At 35.8% G+C, this 20,378-nt stretch overlaps 1 protein-coding gene across 2 annotated transcripts in view; it reads right to left on the bottom strand.

Annotated features, from left to right (window-relative positions):
- LOC150102422 (uncharacterized) overlaps window positions 1–19,786 on the bottom strand; it is a 251,333-nt gene extending 231,547 nt beyond the window's left edge. The window contains exon 1 of one of the 2 annotated variants that reach the window (XM_090399784.1): window positions 19,120–19,786. In XM_090399784.1, the coding sequence (XP_090255910.1) occupies window positions 19,120–19,127 (8 nt within the window). In that variant the 5' untranslated portion in view covers window positions 19,128–19,786. Of the gene's footprint in view, window positions 1–18,805; window positions 18,875–19,119 lie in introns of those variants that run through there. The other variant, XM_090399785.1, reaches the window with a different exon arrangement.
- Window positions 19,787–20,378: the final 592 nt, after the last annotated feature.

Raw genomic sequence — 20,378 nt, forward strand, 5'->3', positions numbered from 1 at the left:
AAGATTTGTGGGTTGCAGAAATTGGTTGCTAGGTAGAAAAGGGGGTGATATGATTGAGACATTCAAATTATTGAATGGTTTCTATAAGATTAATTCAGAAGATATTTTTGAGAATAGGACTGGTGGTGGGAGGACTAGGGGCCATAGATGGAAGCTGGGCAAGAGTGTGGTCGGCAAAGGTGTTAGAGCTAGGTTTTTTACTTGGAGAGTGGGGAATGAGTGAAATAAGCTGCCAGAGTCTGTTGTGAGTGCCATGACTGTAAATGAGTTCAAGGCAAAGTATGATAGATACTGTGTGAATGTCGAATAGTTGTTCTTGACATGATGTTAAGGCCTCCCTCGATGAGTCTATGGACTCCTTGGAGTTGCCCGTAATAATAATAATTAAAGTCTCTGATAATTACTCATCTGGCATCTATCAGGATAATTTGGCAATGAAATTTCATCATGACAGCAATTGATCTACTAGGTCTATAACAACACCCTACCCTGTATTTCACCAGGTTAGACTATCTTGTTGCAATAGAAAACTGTTACAAACATTGCATCCATAGCTTTTTTACCGAGTGGATTAATATTCTCTGATATCAGTAGTAGCACTGTCCCTCCTCTCCAGTCTGTCCTTCCTAAAAACACTGCCTTTCCACTCAATTCAAGTTTTATATATGTCTCTGAAAGTCAGGTCTCACTAAAGCCTATGATCTGTAGATAATATATTCACAAAAGGCAACTCAAATTGCTTTATTTCTAAACTACTGATTTGTATACAAACATAAGTTACTTCTAGTCTTCTTTGTATACTCACCTCTGCAGCCTGCTTGATATGGATGGACAACTTGTAGATCATTATTCATATTTATTGCTTCATATGACATAACGTGGTTGCCCTTATGTAAAGATATTCATCATTCCCCTGACCCCTTTGGATTTTTTTTTATAATATTGTATAATGCTGTGTCATTCATTTATATATCTAAATTTTGTTAGTTTTTATTTCAAATCACTTTAATGTTAGTTTTGACTAATTCTAATCTTTCTATTTTGTAACCACCCATATGGGGCATTCCAACATGTGGCTCAACTCTAAACAGGATTAACGTTCTTTGTTCTAGCTTCATCTTATAATCAGGCTGATGCACTGATAATGGCCAATTAGTTTCTGGTCAAAATATTTGCAATAATAAAAATTATTTATTCTTGTGAATACATTTCTAATGATCTTAATTATGTCACAAGGGTCAATAAAAACCAATAAGTAATTTTTTCAGACTCCTGATATGGAATGCATTTATATACAAGCCATTCCCTTATATAAATCCATTCTTCCATCAACCTGCTTCACACTTGCAAACTTGCAACCATTCATTCCATCTGTCCATCCATCTGTCCATCCATCTGTCTGTCAAATCATTTGCCATTGCAGCCCTTTTCCTTAATTCAGCACTATCATATCTTGATAATAGACTAACAATTTTCATTCTGATACTCTTCATTCTCACTTCCTCCAGCAATCCTTTTATATCTTTTCATACACCATATTTATCACTAGTTAAATCATTTATCCCAACAAGAACTACCATCTCTTACTTTTCTGTAGCATTTGTTATATTTCTGAGTTTTGCTCAAAAAATAAAATATTATTATTATATAGGTATCTCCATGAATCAGAAGACTCATGAGAGATCCATTATTCGCACAATACCTATCATACCTCTCCTTAAACTCCTTCACTGATGAAGCTCTCACAACCACCTCCATCTTGCAAACCCATTCCACCTATTCACCACCCTCCAAGCAAAACACCCTCTAGTCCTAACAACCTTGCTGATCACTCTCTTACACAACTTCCACTGGTCACATCTTGTTCTCTCTCTCTCTCTCTTCTTGCCATGTACTGAAAAAGTCTTTAGTGTCAATCCTATAAAATCCCTTTAATAGCTAAATGCTTCTACCATAGCTCCTCTTTTTTGCCTATCAGATAATTTTTGAAGTCAACAGACTGTCAATTTGTTCTTATAGGGAGCATTCCATAGACCTGCCATAATCTTAGTCACTTGCCTCTGGATCCGCTCCACCACTTCTTCATCCCCATGGAATCCGGAAGTCCAGATCTGTGCACAGTAGTCCAGATGTGGCCTTATTAATGCCTTTTATAGGGAAACAATAACCTTTATTCTTGCTTGTTAGTGTGTTCTTCAACAGCCACACAATCTGACATGTTGTTTTGGTAACCTTCACAATATGCCCTCTAAACTTCAACTTCCACAGTCACCCTCCAAGTCCCTGGCCTCATCATTTCCTTTGCAGTTCAGTTCCATCAATACAGTACATACACAGCTTGTGATCTCTTACCAAAGTGCATCACCTTACACTTGGTCACATTAAAATGGCAGCCATTTACCTTTGCTCATACTACTAGCCTTAGTCTTTCTACAGGATCTCTGCATCACCTTCATTTACCATTGCTTTTTCCAGTTTAGCATGATCAACAAACTGAATATTTCCTGTCAAATAATTTCTTATATCATTGATATACAAATTAAGCAACACAGGACCATGTACTGAGTCCTGTGGTATCTCACTGGTCACTTGCCTTTTCCTGGAATCAACTCCTCCATAAACCACTCTGAAATCTGTCCATCAACCATCCTCTAATCCAAATCACCAGATTCCTATTCATTCCCATTTGCTCCAATTTGTGCGATAGTGTTCTATGTGAAATTTTGTCATATGCTATTGCAAAGTCTAGCAATATCACTGAGTAACCATTCCCGTTATCCAAATACATTGTCACTTGATTATAAAAAGTAATCACGACCATATTGTCCCTGTCAGAGTAGCACATTCCTATCTACCCAGTCCTGAATTGTCTTTCACCAATTTCTCCAATAACCTGAACCGCCACTCCTGAGATGCTAACTGGCCTAAATTTTGCAACTTCTACCTTGGCACCTCTTTAATGCGCTGGGACTATTTTGCCCTCTTTCTATTCCACTGGCACTTTCCCAATTCCAAGGTTTAAAACAGTCTGATCAGAGGAGCTGATAATTCCCTTGCACATTCTTGTAATACACGGTCCAATATGCCTTCTAATCCTACAACTGTGGTCATATTGATATTTTGCAATATTTTAAGCACCTCCATTTCTTCAACCTCTATTCTCCTATCAGTCAATGTCACATTTGGTATTACATTGTCATCACCTAGGTTGTACATTTCTGCAAAATACTTACTCATTAATTCAACTATTTGGTTTGGTTCTGTTGTCTCCCCACCATTCAGCACTTTTTAAAGACATCCTTCCATACTCATTCCTCCTTTTACTTGCCACATAGTACCAAACTTTCCATAAGCCAATAAGCTTATATACAAATGCCAAAAGTATTAAAAACAAAAGAAAAGAGCAGAGCTTGTAACATATACCACTTGTAGCTCACGTTTGTGAAACATGCTTGGGTGAAGATGATATTCAAATAGGATTAGTATTTGAAGAATGTAACATTTGTGAAAGACAGAAAAAAATAAATGGGAAGGGGTAATATTGTAAATGACAGGAAAAGAATTCTTACCAACAAGTAGTAGCATCAATTACTTTGGTAAACACAGCAGAAAATTTGATAGGATGTTGCTGTAAGCTAGTTAAACATTTAGGCAAGTCAGTTTACATGACACTGGAATGACATAAAATTATCATTTTATGTCAATTATGGAAATATAGACTGAAAGGAGAAATCATGGGGATATAGAAAGCAAAAAAATGTCACTAGTGTTGCAAGTGAATGTAGTGGTATATTTGAGCTGTGCTAAGAAATATTCAATGTTTTTAAAAAGTGCACAGTTGGTTTTTTATAGTAAATTGTGCTTTTTTTTTCATAGATACAAATGTCCTTCAATAATCTCTTTCTTTTAAGGTTACACGGTGATCAGCATTCATATTTATGAATTTAGGGACACAAAACACACATGTTGAAAAGATTATTTTTTTTAAATTTAAAAAATTTTTTTATCACTAGAGGGCAGGCTAAGAAAAATGATTAGTTAACAACGTAGATGTAATTTACCTGTACAAAGTGCAACAGCATGTAGCTTGGTTCTTATACACATGTATCCTTCTGATGATGATCTCAATACAGGGGTCGAAACATCAAGTTATTATTTTATTATTAATCAGTAAAATAATCTTTTCAACATGTGTGTGTGTTTTGTGTCCTTAAATTCATAAATATGAGTCCTTCAGTAGTGTTTGTGGATCGTTTGTTTATTGTTTTTGGTATTTGTTCCTTCTGCTTCTGGAAATTGCATCCATAAAGAAGTGCACATCAATTGCAGAGAAAGCTTCAGCATGAAGATCGAGTTCTGCCCTGGATTTTTCACAGTGAATGCATTATGAGAATTGCTTCATGTATGCACTAAAATATGTGAAAGATTTGTGGACTGTTATGTGAACAAAAAGAAGGAAAGCATTAATGTATGCAAAAAGTGAATTTATAGGTTTAGAGTGATTAGAAATAGGAGCTAGAGTAAGGACTGCAGTAGAAGAAAGCTTAAGCAAGAGTTAGTGAAAATGAAAAGTGATATGAAGAATCTAGAAGATGAGATTAAACAGCTAAAGAAGAGATTGGCTGATTTGAATGAGAAAGTTATTGTGAAGAAAGAGGCAAAATATAATTGTATATCACTGTATGGGGACGATCATTAGAAGTGTCATGACTAATAAAGTACACATAAATTGCTTGCCTAGTGGGACAATGAAAGAAACAATTGACACTCTGCAGAGAAGGAAAGAGCAAGCATCAAAATTAACGGTAGATGTGAGCAGAAATGACTTAGTTGGTGAAAAAGAATGTTGATAGAGACTTGAGGAAGTGTTGTGGCAGATAAAGGATAATAGTGTTGGAAAAGTTGTTAGCGTGTTTCCTAGATATTACAATAGTGAACTGAGAAGGAGAGCAGAGATAATGAATAACAAGATAGCTGAATTGTGTGAAGCAAAGGGGGGGGGGTTCAGTTTGTGAAAATGTGGAGTGAATTTGAAAGGAAGTTGGAATGGTTTAACATTGATGGATTGTATTGAATGGGTTTGGTGTTGGCCATTTAGAAAGGGCTAATGTTACCTACTTCGTAAGTACCCTTAGAATCAAAAAGCTAATGTAGCTAACAATCTAAGGATACTCGTGAAGCAGGATAGCACAGTTAAACAAGTTGTATGACAGGAGAAAGATGGATACAAGGTTGAAGATGTGGTTGCGGCAGCAGCACATGGTGATGGTGAGGATGAGACAGGTATGAACGGCAATCAGAGTCAGGATCAGGAAAACGAGAGTCTGACCAAAGAAAGAGGTATGGTACAGCAGCTAGAATAGAGAATATTGATGCTGATAGAATCTGACATGTGATGTATAACTGCATGCCAAGAGTTAAGCAAGTAAATAGAGTAGGAGTGAATTGAATGAACAGTGAAATCAAGCAAGCTGTGTTGGAAAAGAAAATACTATGGAAAAGGTACAAGATAGTTTGAAGAGAATCCATGAAGAGCATAAAATGCAGTCTAGGAGGGTGATGAGCATGGTTAAAGAAAGAAAAAGGTACAGTGTGAGAAGATATTGGCTGGTCAGCCCAAGGTTAATTCTGTGGAATTCTTCCACTATATGGCAAGCAAGAGAAAGAATAATTATAGCAGGTTGACAATGGTGGATAGTCATGGCAGCAGAGTGGCCGTTGCAAAGGATATAGTGGAATTATTGAATAAGCACTTTATTAGCAAATATCATACTGGTGTAAATTATGCCATGCAACATATAAATGATGCCAGCCAGGCTGGTGGCCGAGTGCTTAGCATATCTGCTCTCCAGCCAAAAGGCTGCAGGTTCAAATCCCAACGTGGGCATGGATGTTTGCGATTGTCTTTGGAAATACTAGTGGTGGTTGGCAGTAGATGGCGTTGGTGTAGTTGTGGTCAGTGGTGGAGACAGAGTTGTAGAGTAGGTGCCGTCCCTCGATGAGTCTAATAATAATATCTCCACATATTCTTAAGGAATGTGCATAACAGTTAGCTATGCCCTTGACCTGTCATTTAATGAAAGATTTGCAGTGGGTCAAGTTCCTAAGGAGAGGGGAAAAAAACCAAAATAGTACCACTCCATACGCATGGTTCTAGGACATAAGTTTCCAATTATAGACGAATCTGTATAACTGCAATTGTACTCAAAGTGTTAGAGAGAGAGAGAGAGGGAGAGATTGGTTAGGAATAGCATACAAGATTGGGTTGATGGAAATAATGCTCTTTATGATGGTCAGCATAGATTTGTAAAGATAGGTCTTCTTGTTTTAGCAATTTACTTACATTTTATGACAAGGTAATGGGCATGTTAGATAAGGAAAATCATATACAGTGATATTCTTGGACTTTGCAAAAGCATTTGATAGATTACCACAGATAAGTTGGTATACAAGATGCAAATGATGGGAATATATAACATATTGGTTAGATGGATTGGATCGCTGAACTATTCCAGCAAGTTTCTGTATGATGGAGCAGTGTCTCAAAAAAGGAGGACAACCAGTGTATCCCAGGATTCTGTTATGGGGCCCCATGCTGTTCACCTTGTTTGTAAATGATATATCATGTGGACTGACTGGGGATCTTCAGTTATCTGCTGATGATGCAAAGTTGAGAAGAATTATAAGTAGCACTGCTGATGCTGAATCCCTTCAGGAAGATTTCAATAGACTTTTTACTTGGACAAAAGAGTGGGGTTGTAGTTTTAATATCAATAAGTGCAAAGTGTTGCATTTTGGGATGCAGAAATATAAGGCTGTGTATTATATTGATGGTGCTGTATTGCAGGAAGTAGATGCAAGATCTGGGAGTGACGGTTGACAGCAGACTGAAGTTTACCGGGCATATTTCAAGTGCTGCAAAGCATTTGAAATATGCCCGGTAAACCACACATTGTAGCGCCATTATGATACAAAGCAGGTATAAAAAGATGGTTGTGTCACTGTATAAAGCACTGGTCAGACCTCATTTCGACTACTGTGCTCAGATTTTGTCATCTGGTTTTCATTGTGATGTGAAAACATTCGAGAGGATCCAGGGATGACTGACTAAGACAATATCAGGACACTGGAATGCTGGCTATGGAGAGAGATTGAAGAAAAATCAGATTAATCTAGAGGGGATTATAAAAAAAGAGAAGGTGATAGAGGAAGAACCAAAGGCCATTCCTGGAAGTTCAGCAAGAGTATGGTAAAGAGGGTTGTAAGGAATATTTTTTAACATGGAGAACTGTCAGTCAACAGAATGCATTACTGTAATATGTTGTTAATGCAGGGAGTGTTAAGGATTTTAAGATTCAATATGATAGATATGTTGTCAGTTGAATGAATCTCCCATGATGAGTCTGCTGACTCCATGGAGTTATAAGCTGCGAGTTCAAATTCCATTAAGATAGATGTTTTGAATGCCTTAGCATAATGACTTATAGCAAGTGATGAATAAGTAATGCCAGCCTCATTTGGCAAAGTGGTTAGCATATTGCTCTCCAACCATTCAACTCTTCTTAATGTTTTGTCATTAAGTGAGTGATGAATTTCATTTTGGTATGAAGCTGTTTCCCACTTGTTGGAGACCTGTAGTGGCTTGAAAAAGTTTCATGTTTGGTTTCTAGAGCAGAGTTATTGAACTATGTAAAAAATACAAGAGAAATATATAAAATTAATAAAAATAAAAATAATAGCTCGCCTACTATATGAATGTACTATAGGTTTAAAGAAAAATCTTTCATGAGTAAGCTGCATAAATGTTTTTTTTTTTAAATAAGCATATATCAATCAGCACATAATTATAATATGCATACTAAAAGCTTTATATATCTTGAAAAAGTACTATATTTGTTCTCAAGATTAGGGTTCTTGATTAGCTAACCTCAGCTTACCCATGATATTAAAGTGATCAAGGTTAAAAAATCTTCCATCAATAGGGGATTGTCATAAAAAACAAAATTAAAGAATAACTACTTTATGCACAGTGTAACACGAAATATGAGAGTTAAGAGGGGCTTTAGGACTTCCAATGATGACTGCTGACTCCATGAAGAGTTTGTATAATAACTTTTATAAGTGTCAGAGAATGCAATTGTAAACAAAGTGTAAACTTGGCATCCTGAGACCTCCATTTGTGCTGTGAACTCATCATGCAGGGTTCAATTTAGACAACAGAATCCATCATGCCACTCCTTAAAAAACATTAACTGTTTGCATTCTCACCACTTTCTCATGTAATATATTTCATGCCTCTACCACTCTTCAAGCTAAAAAACCTACTTCTCAGTCTCTTCTCTATTCCCAAACTGTGAGGAATGGATCCTTATCCTCTGTCGCTTCCCCTTATTCAGGGGCATGAAAAATCTTCCTAGTAGCCATCTGGTACACCTCTCAACAGCGTAATCATATCATCCCATAATCATCTATCCACCACACTCTACATATTACATGCCCTCAGTATCCTCATAACTAACATTTCAGTCCACATAATCTGTCTTTGGACCTCTAAAATATGAAGTTTAGATTAGATCAGATCACATCTAAACTGAATCACTAATGCCTTATGGTCTGAAGCCACAACGTATTTACAAAGGTAACTCTTTGTTCCTAATACTCTTGGCATTTATGTATAGACATAAGTTATTTCCAGTGTTGTTTGTATATTTATCACTGCAGCCTGCTTGATTCAGAGACAACTTGTGAATCATTATTTGTATCTAGAATGCCCTGATTAGATCACATATGAACCTCTCCATTGTATGAGACCCTGATGTGATCTACCAGGGCCTCATACAATGGAGTTACTATTCTCTTATCTCTGCTAGTACTGCAGCAATCATCTGCTAAATAGCAAGTTCATTTGCTTCACCCAAGATCCCTTGCCTCCTTCAATATAGTTCCACCAATAAAGCAAACAGCCTCTCATCTGTGATCCCAAAATTCAAAACCTTATCCACACAACTTTACGGTTTATCCAGATCTTCCTGAAGAGCCATTACATCAGCACTGTACTTCATAAAAATCTCCCTCGATTTTTATCTGAAAACGAGATTATCTCCCTGAAACTCAGTGACAATATTATAAACATAATAGTTGAACAGTAATGGTCCAAGTAATTTATTTATTTCATGTGTGAACTACAAAAAATGTAAAAGCATACATATAAATGATTAAAGCATACATTTAAAGAAATAAACATTAAAAGAGTAGGGATTAAAAGCATACATTAAAAGAAAAAATGCCACTTCCATAAAATATTATGCAAAAATATAAAATGTCAAATTTCACTCATCCAGTGACTAATATACTTTAAAGCTGTTTCATTACACTGCATTAAATCTTCTCAAGTACATATATTATTAATATCTATTAAGCAGCATTGTAGAAGATGATCCATAGTTTGTGTTTCACCACATGAGCAGCTGTCATCGTCTATGTGGCCCCATCTGGCCATATTCTGCTTTAATCTGCCCATTCTGGAATGAAGTCATTCTGGAACAAAGTCAAAGATGGAAGTCATTCAATGTCTTCCATCTTTGCCAGTTTAGATGTAAGTTGGAAGGAAGAGATTCGTTTAAGTTCAGAGTCTCTGGAGATTGTTCTTGCCACATTGTTGACCTTGTATCTTTTATGGATTCAACCAATAGTTTCACTGAGTGAATAAAACTTTTCCTTGATCTTAGCCTCCTTATGAAAGAATGCTGTTCATCATTTAGTTGTTGTTTCCACATCTACTCTGTGTAGTCCTCCTGATGTGAAGAGGGGCAATACCAGACAGTAGGTTTAAGGCAGCCAGTAATGTGTCAACATGACAAGAACCTTGTCAATAATTTTGACACATGATGATCTTTCTCAAACAGGGCTAGCATACTCGGCTGTTGAAAAGCAAAGTGCCAGTACTTGTGGACTTGTATCCCAAGATAATTTTAATTGGAGCAGAACATTATTATGTATTTCAGCTTTAGCTGCTGTCTTCTCTATGTGTCACTTATAATTTAAGGTCCTATCTAGCATAACAACTAGGTAAGTTGGATTTGAATAATTGATCAATTTCACACCATTCCATTCCATATTCAACTCTCTCCTCACCTCTCTATTATTGAGATGGAAAAGACACATTTGGGTTTTACTGGGATTTGGTTTCAGTTGGTTTTCCTTATAGTAAACTAGAAGGGTTTCTAGTTCTTGTGTGAGCTGCTTCTCAATGTTATCAAAGGATTTTGCTTGATAAGCTATTGCCTGGTCATCTGCATATAAGAAGGTTCTTGACCATGGGTTTACAGGGTGGTCATTAGTATATATATATTGAAGAGGAAGGGATATAGCACACTTCCCTGAGGTAGATCGTTTTGCTGGATATGCCAACTGCTCTTTTTCCCCTTGAAAATCAACAAAGAATCTCCTGCTGAGCAGCGGCAACCTAAATACAAGGGAGGTCCAAAATGTTTTCAGCCTAACAACGAAAAAACAAATTTATAATTTCAAAATCATTTTTATTTTTCAACATAATCTCCCTAAAACCTAATACATTTATTCCAGCATTGCTCCAGCGCCATTATCCTGTCAATGTAGTGGTTCTAAGTAAGACCTGCAAAATACCCCTCTACAGCTTTGATCACCTATTGATTCGAAGAAAAACACTGACCAGTAAGGAAGAGTTTTAGTTTTGGGAAGAGATAGAAGTCACATTTGGCCAGACAGAAGTCAGATCCACCCTATTCTAATAAAAGCCAAATCTAGGGAATAGGGTGGATGTTCCAACACTTCATAGTGCAGATCCCTTAATTTTCCTATTGCCAAAACACTTTGTGAGCAGGTGAATTGTCCTGATGAAAGATGATTTTTTTTCTTCTGCAAACCGGATCTTTTCTCACAAATTTTTTTGTCTAGTCTGGTTAAAAGATCGGAATAATATTCCTCAGTTATTGTTTTACCCTTTTCAAGATGATTAATAAACAAAATGCCTTTAGCACCCAAAAACACCAATGCCATGACCTTTCCTGCTGATGGAACTGACTTTGTCTTGTTTGGTGTTGAACAACTGCCTTCTGTCTACTCTTTTGACTGCTGTTTGGATTGTGGTGCGTAATGGTGAATCCAAATCTCATCCATAGTAATAAGTCGATGCACAAAATCAGTTTTATTTTTGTTAAAACACTCCAAGCACTGTTCAGAGATTTTCATGCGAGTGCATTTTTGATCTGCTGTGAGCAAGTGCGGCACCCATCTTGCGCAAAGCTTTTTCATTTGCAATTCTTCATGCAAAATATATCCTACACATTCTTTTGAAATGCCTATAGTCTCAGCAACCAATACCATATCGTGCACTTGATCGATGATTTCTGATGTTGTTACACTTTTTGAATGTCCTTCGCATGGCTCATCTTCAAGGCTGGTATGGCCACGTTTAAACTTGGCAGCCCAATTCTTAATTGTCGAAAATGAAGGAGAAGAGTGCCCATAAACATTTATGAACTTCGAATGAATTTCTTTTGGCGTTAAACTTTTTTTACAAAGAATTTTATAACCGCACGATACTCAATTTTATCATTTCAAGGGATACAGACAACACTTTTGCTTCAGACAGCAGTATAAAACAAACTACTTGATAGAATGACTTGCAATTTCACATTTCTCATGGATGCTTATGAGAGATGTACCAACTTAGAAAAAAATTCTCTTGCTGATAGCGTTGCCATCTATGGTCGAGGCTGAGAATTTTTCAAACCACCCTTGTATCTCCACGAACCAATAGCTGTTTGTCACGCTGTAAATTTTTTTTGACTATAAGCTTCCTAAAATTTGACTATAAGCTTTCTAAGATTTAGTGTATCATATGTTGCTAATGCTAAAGGTCCAAGTAATGAGCCCTGGGTAATCCAACTTGTCACCTTCCTTCTCCTTGATAATATTTCCCTATACAAGACAATATCTCTCACATAGCCAATTACCAAACCAGTGTATTAGCCTGATATCTAAACTGATATTTTGCAACTTAAATATCAGTTTGTTATATGACAACCTGTCAAACACGTTTGCAAAAATCCAGAAAAATTGTGGTATATGACTTTCCCCTCATCAACTGATGATCAGATTACTGAAATAGAAGCATCCCATAATAAATCCATGCTAACTTTAATAAATATTATCCTCATCAACTCAATTCTGAATATGAGATTTTAAAAGCTCTTAATATACAATGAACCAAAAGATAAAAAAATATAATGCATTCAAGAAATAGCTTACACAGCTATATGATGAAAAGAGGGACTTTGAAAAGGCTGAATGATGATGCTTAGATTTAGTTAAGAGATATTTGAAAATAACTGTGACAAACTGCATCTCTTATGTTACAAGGATAAATAGCACAGGAGTGATGTAAACAAACAGAAAAATTAAATGAAAAACACTAGCGAAGGAGAGCTTATATCAAAAGGATTACAGGAAAAATAAACAGGCAAATAAAGAGCACAAGGCATAAATTAGGAGAACACCGGTATAATAAATGAAGAGGAATGAGAATGTGAGATGAAGTGAGCAAAAGGCAAAAAAAGAAATCCTAGCAAGTTTCTCCTTACATGGCCAATAGACAAAATAATGATTTTGGAAGAGCAGCTTTGCTACACTGGTTTCCATAAATTATGGAACAAAGAGAAAAATCATGATAACTTGGGGGAGGGGGGTATCCCAAAAATCAGGTAGATTATATAAAAAAAGTGACATTGTCAGTAATATATGCAAATGAGCCATGCATAAAAGCAAGCATTCTGGAGTGGTTTTCCATTTCATAATAAAATCTTGGATATGGCTGCAAGACATCATTTAGCCAATGAATTCAGGTGGTGATCCAGTCCACTTGAATTCAATGGTTAAATGGAAACCAGCCAAAGTCAGGAGGAGCTAGCCAGATGGATGCATCCCAGAGATACAGTGAAGGAACTCCACAGACAACCACAGTGGATGACTGATATCTCCAATTATCTGTTCATTGAAACAGGAGTGCTATCTCAAATCAGTTGCGATCAGATCTCATATCGGCTATAGGAACACTGGTATTCTACTTCCATTGTGAGCAGAAGGCTTCACAAAAGGTAGTTCATATGCGAGGCTAGATAGTTTGCATTCTATTCCCCATGCCACAGGAAAGAACATTTGAAAATGGACCAGGCTACACATCAACTGTACCCAAAACCAATGGGAGTCAGTATATTGTTTACAGGCAAGTCCTGATTTGGTCTACAAAGTGATACCAGACATGCTGTGAGCTGGAGAGAACCAGGGAGATGTATTATCCCTGTAATAATAGTATAAGGGACACTTATGATGGAGGTAGTGTGATTGTTGGGAGAAGCATCTCATTGGATAGACACACCGACCTGTATGTGCTTCTTAGCAGAATCATGAATGCTGCAACTTACAGGAGATGAGGTCCTGGACCACTTTCTACATGACAATAATGCTTGTCCTCACCGAGTAAAGCTCATAGGCCAACATCTTCAAGAAGTGACTATTGTACATATGGAATGACCAGCCAGGTCTCCTGATTGTAATCCTATTAAGCATGTCTAGTATGCTCTAGGTAGACATGTTGCTGCTCTCAACCTACCAAAACCTTAAAGGATTTAGGAGAGCTTTGCAGGAGCAATGGTTGTTATTGCCAACTGAGCTCCTGAACACCATTATTAAAAGTACTGTATTGCTGTGAGGGGAGACTATATTCCTTATTGAAGCACTTTGACAATCTCATTTTGATCTCTTATTTTTGACCATCTTCATGTATCCATTTGTTACTGAATTAAACTATTTATTTACAATTTTTGTGGGTTTTTCTTTCACATCTCATATCATATCCATATGGTTTTTCACCAAATTGTATGCAAATTGATCATACAGTTTTGAGATATAATTTTTCTTTGTTCCTTAATTTTATGGAAACCAGCCAGTGTGGATAAAGATGGTGGCTCGGTGATCAATGCAGAAAACAGAGAACCATTTAATGAATGATTTATCAAGGTGTTTCATATACTGGTAAAAATAATTTTATTTCAAGTCTGAGGATGATGGAGGGAAAGAGGGATTACAAATGGAAGAATATCGAGAATAATAAGCAATCTAGATATTAATAAAGCACAAGAAATATATACGAGGGTGGTCTGAAAAGTTCTCGGCCTCGACCATAGATGGTAACACTATCGGAATTTTTTTTTTTCCTAAATTGATACATTTGTCATAAGCATCCACTTGCAAGTCATTCTATCAACCAGTTTGCTTTATACAGCTGTCTAAAGCAAAAGTGTTGTCTGTATCCCTTGAAATGGATAAAATTGAGTATCGTGCGGTTATAAAATTCTTTGTAAAAGAAGGGTTTAACGGCAAAAGAAATTCATTCGAAGTTCATAAAAGTTTATGGGCACTCTTCTCCTTCGTTTTCGACAAATAAGAAATGAGCTGCCGAGTTTAAACGTGGACATACCAGCCTTGAAGATGATCCACGTGAAGGATGTCCAAAAAGTACAATAACACCACAAATCATTGATCAAGTGCACAATATGGTATTGGATGACCAGCAAGTCAAAGTGGGTGAAATTGCTGAGACTATAGGCATTTCAAAAGAACATGTAGGACATATTTTACATGAAGAATTGCAAATGAAAAAGCTTTGCGCAAGATGGGTGCCGCACTTGCTCACAGCAAATCAAAAACACACTCGCATGAAAATCTCTAAACGGTGCTTGGAGCATTTTAACAAGAATAAAACTGATTTTGTCATCGTACTATGGATGAGACTTGGATTCACCATTACACACCAGAATCCAAACAGTGGACAGAAACTGGCTATTCAGCACCAAAAAAGACAAAGTCAGTTCCATCAGCAGGAAAGGTCATGGCATCGGTGTTTTGGGATGCTAAAGGCATTTTGTTTATTAATTATCTTGAAAAGAGTAAAACAATAACCGAGGAATATTATTTTGATCTTTTAACCAGACTAGACGAAAAAATTCGTGAGAAAAGACCTGGTTTGCAGAAGAAAAAAAATCATCTTCCATCAGGAGAATGCACCTGCCCACAAAGGTGTTTTGTCAATAGGAAAATTATAGGATCTGCACAATTAATTGTTGGCACATTCACCCTATTCCCCAGATTTGGCTTCCTCTGACTTCTATCTCTTCCCAAAACTAAAACTCTTCCTCGCTTGTCAGTGTTTTTCTTCGAAAATTGCAGCTGTAGAGGGGTATTTTGCAGATCTTACTGAGAATCACTACAGGGACGGGATAATGGCACTGGAGCATTGCTGGAAGAAATGTATTAGTCTTAAGGAAGATTATGTTGAAAAATAAAAATAATTTTGAGATTATAAATTTGTTTCTTCATTGTTAGGCCAAGAACTTTTCAGACCACCCTCGTATGTGATCTCATGTTCTCAGAGAACATATCAAAGAATTAACATCCTCAGACTGGTTTCTCATACATCCAAATGGGATCCCAAGGAGGAAAATGAGATAGTAGAAAGTTATTGCATAAGACTGATGCAAAATTAAGCAAATTATTCATTACTTTAGATCTTTGATGTAATAGGTAAAGTTTTTGAAAAATGGTTAAGAAGAGAATGAAGAATTATACATATTAAGGTAGGAACCTTAATCTGTATAATTGGAAGCCCATTCTGGTTTGAATAATTGTTTTTAAATAAAATAAGGAAAATAAATGTGGAGAATTTGAAATGCATAAGCATAATGCAAAAGAGTTGGCTAAATAGCAAACAAGCATCCGTGGCAACTGGGACTGGATAATCAGAGAGCAAACCTCATAGAAAATTTACCGAATGAACAACTATCAGTGAGTTGCATACAGCAAAAAAATGTTTTAGAGGAAGGCAGCAAATTGTATTTCACTGAGGGATAATTTTTTGTGGAGGGGTGGACAAGTTTTTCCTCCCACAAAACAGGTAAACCAGCTAGAAGAATACACACACACACAATTAACAGATATAACATACTGGCCTCAAAGCTTTAGTTGCTTCAGGCATAAATCAAAAAAAAAAAAAAAAAAAAATCAACCAACCAAGAGTCAATTGTTTTGCAGGAAGTGTGTTCAGTTCTTTCAAAGTCAGCTGTCTGATTACAAATGATTACAAGTTTAAGAAAGTTTTCTCTCTGAATTCTTTTATTCCAAAATGATGGAATTCTAATGCAGTGGTGAGGATTTGAACAGACTGTCAGTATAAGTAGATGCATGAGAAAACTAATTCAGCACATTTCTAAATAGTAAGAATTTGAAAATCTAAGGCTGTACTGCACTGTATGAAGTTAAGGCAGTTCCTGTTTACTTGAGGACAGGGTAGAGAGGCAGCTAAAATTCATATGATTCATTACTAATGAGGCCGTAAATGCAATATACAGGATAAGTGCAGTATAAGCAAGACACAGACAAGAAACTACAATGAAATGGATATACTATTACATAGGGTTTGATTAGAATTTGGTTACACATATTTTGAAGAAAACTTGGGAAAATATGACTGAGTGATAGAAATGTAGCATAAAAAGAAGAGATTATGTTACAAAGATCAAGTATTGACCAGAAATCACCATACTAATACTAATTTTCAGAGGACAGGAAAAGAACACTAGGAATATGATCAGACTTCATGGAAGTCTGGCAATAATAAAGTGAGGATTTGATTAAACTAGCAGTAAGTAAAATCAAATCACCTTTCATAAAGCAAATCTATTTTACACTACATCTATTATGAATAAAGGTTCAAAAGATGTCACAAATATTTCATTAACTTCACAGTTAACAATGAAACAAAGGTTTCTGATTTACTACTTATGCTTTTTACCATAACTTTTATATCAAAAATATCTTTTTTCCTTTTCCCCTAGTCCGTGGTGACAAAAATATTCTTTCAATAACAAATGAAATGCAATGAATATAATTCAACAAGTAAAAATCATGTGAAAGGAAACATTAATACTTAGAAATAATCATTATCAGCCAGTGAAGAAATGTAATATACAACATCTTTAGTTTTGTGGAGATATTTCATGATTAAACTATACACAAAGAAAAATTATAAATGACATATTCAAAATGAATTTTTTTTAAGGAATTAGTCGATAAAAATTATACAGAAAATTGTTGTCATAATAAGTAATACACTAATAAGGATAAGAAGGCGAGATGATAGTACCACTATATACAGCCACAGTTCAGAACTAATCTGGATTTCTGTGCAACAGATCTAATCACCTGGATATTTGGACAATAAAAAACCATTACAGAAAGTCCAGAGATGAGTGACTAAGAATGTCTTTGGACTGCAGAATATTAAGTATGAGAAGTGATTATGTATGAAGATAACAGGAAGGAATGATATGACAGACATAAGTTAGTCAAAGAATCTTATCAGATAAATGAGAAAATTACTGCATAGGGTAATACATACAGTGAGAAAATGAGATCATTCCCAAAAGCTGTATAAGGAGTATGATTGTGTACATGACAGAGAGAGAGAAGATTTTTTTTGTATGAAAAATGAGTAAAAGGCACTGCTAGAGTAGTGAATGCACCAATGCTAAACATGTTCAAGGTATGGCATAGCATGGCCTCCTGCAATGAATCTTTTAGATTAGATTTTTTTTTCTTTAATATGAATCCCACCTACAAAGGTAAACCTGTAGTATATAAATATAAGTGAAGTACATGAGGCAAGGATCAGATAATCTGGAAATCCTACTGTGGAGAACAAACATGGATTTTTTTTTTTTTTTTCAAGCCACTTCAGGCATCTAGTAAGCAGGATGACATCTCACATCAAGCAACAAAATTCATTGATCACCTAAAGACATCCACAAACATTGTCCACAATGGAATTCCACTCATAAATTACTAGTTTGTAAATAGAGGAGGCTGAGTTTTGTAAAATAAGTTCTGTAATTTCTGTTAAAGAACATTTTCATAGGGCTTCCTGTTGAGTACATTTGCAGAAGACTGCAACGTAAGATGCTTAATTCATTCAGTTTACAATCAGTTTACATAAATTTATATAGAGCTTTTTTATTTTTTTAAGTGCTCATGTTTGTTTAGGAAGTGGCATGAAATGCGATTTCTCACTCTCTCTTTATGGACCCGACATTTTACTAGCTATAATAGGTCTCATTTAGTACTAAAGCTAATCTGATTGTACCGTTGTGTACAATGAAATCCCAATAAATGTTTCCATTAAAATACAAATTAGATTCATATTCGTTATCGAAACGCAATCATATTATTACATATGACCTACCTATTCGTTAACTAAACGAGATAGTCTCAAGCTTTTTTGCACCTTTAAGGCATTCCAATATGTGCAATTTCCGATGCGTCAGGTGACGTAATAAATAAAACCCAAATATACAAAATCAATGTGTGATATCTTAAGCCACTTTTGAAATTTTATATACGTAGTATAGTTAACATATGACGATATTATTTCTAGATTCTATCGATCATTAGAATGAAGAACCATTCTACAATACACTGCATTAGGATACCTAACATGCGCTCAATCTCCGTTACTTGGATGCTATCACCCGTAGTGGCTCGCTCATACAAAAAAAAAAAATTTAAAGAGACGGTATACTTTAACTTTACGAAATACAATGAATTAACCGTCTGTCATTCAAAATAGGCGCATTTATTATGCTGCAAACCACAGACTGTAAAATCAGTGTTAAATTTTTCAAATGATACATTAACAATAAACAAATTCCCTTACCCAGCTCACGTCGATCAAACCTTCGCAACGCGGTAAGGTACGCCATCTTGAGAACCGCATTTCCATCAAGCAGTAAAGACGCAAGAGCACAATATACGCCACCTATATAATTCAAAAGAACGGAACACCGCATTTGATAGGAAGTCTGGAGAAATAAGCTCAGCTGTGCACGGGAAGCTAACGTAATATATTACGTTTGTCTATCATGTGCTAACAACTAGTTTCATGAAAGAAATTCCAAGAGCAATTATCAAGCCACTAGTGTAATTTAATAATACTAGAAATATTTTATATTTAAAATATTCAGTACTTACAGCTTCATTCTTGTATAATTTACTCCTAATGCAGTTTACTTCCAACGTGAAGAAATATAAACATATCGAACTGCAGACAAAATACAAATATCTCTAACTTTAGTAGCAAATGTGAAATATTCACTCATGATACCGATGTTAAACTTGGTATTCTAATTTTCATCGAGGATGTAAACAGGTAGCAATTTTCTCACTATACATAGTTCCGGCTGTTGCATTTCGGAAAAGCTGATGAATATCCATTCATATATAATATAGTTTTAGTGTAAAACAATATAAATAGGCGATTAATTTCTTTGCCCACACTCCGGAGCACTCTGTTAACCGTCGAAATATAAACGGCGAGGGATGATTACTTCTTTCTTTACTCAAATGAAATCGTAAACTTTTCCTTTCATTTACGAAACATTCGAATAGTTTGGTTGTAGGAGGTCACACCTGCCATAATTTGAAAATGCTTTTCTAAAGCTGATAACTATGAATATAAGGCTTTCACACTTTCAAGTCTTCTCCATTTCGTAACACATGACAATGGTTAGAAATGGCAACCAATCGGACAACGGGTTTCACTTTCCTTACTGTAGAGCTGCCCAAAACAGAAAGTTAACTACGAAACTGTTTCCCCGACATTTCTTCAAGACTGTTTGTCGTTGTTGCGGTAAACTCTTAACATTGTGGACGTTCTTTCCTGAAGGGGGCGTAAGAGAAGAAAATATCTTATGAGAACTAGGTGTGCACGTTTTATGAGTGTCATTACCAACATGTGACCTCTATTCCCGGATTTTCGCAAAACATCATTGCGAAGGTGTGTGTGTGTGTGTGTGTGTTGGAATGATTGTAACTGTGCCAACACATACCTTAAAGAGTTTTAGTATTTTTTGTTTATATTATGTAAGGAGGCTTACGTACATTAAACGCTTCCTACTTTGTGCTTAACATGTGATAGAATGACTCTGAACGAAACTGAATTACTCATGAAGAATCAATCAATCAATCGAAACCTAAGAAACAGCTTGATGGATCACAATAACGAAATTATTAATATTAACGGAAATATCCCTTTTAAAAATGAAACAGTAAAATAGACCAACCGACCGGAGAACCTATGCAAGTAACAGAACATTACTAGCCTGATATATAATAAAGCACAACAAAATGTGAAATATAACTTCACATTTTTATCCTAAAATTTTCATTTCACAATCTTTCGAATAATTCCAAGAGGGAAAAAAAGGACATCGACCTTTATTAAGAAATAC

This window comes from Typopeltis vanoorti, chromosome 10 (genome assembly GCF_054136105.1).
Source record: "Typopeltis vanoorti isolate ZY-2024b chromosome 10, IOZ_Tvanoo_1.0, whole genome shotgun sequence".
Taxonomy (NCBI): Eukaryota; Metazoa; Arthropoda; class Arachnida; order Uropygi; family Thelyphonidae; genus Typopeltis; species Typopeltis vanoorti.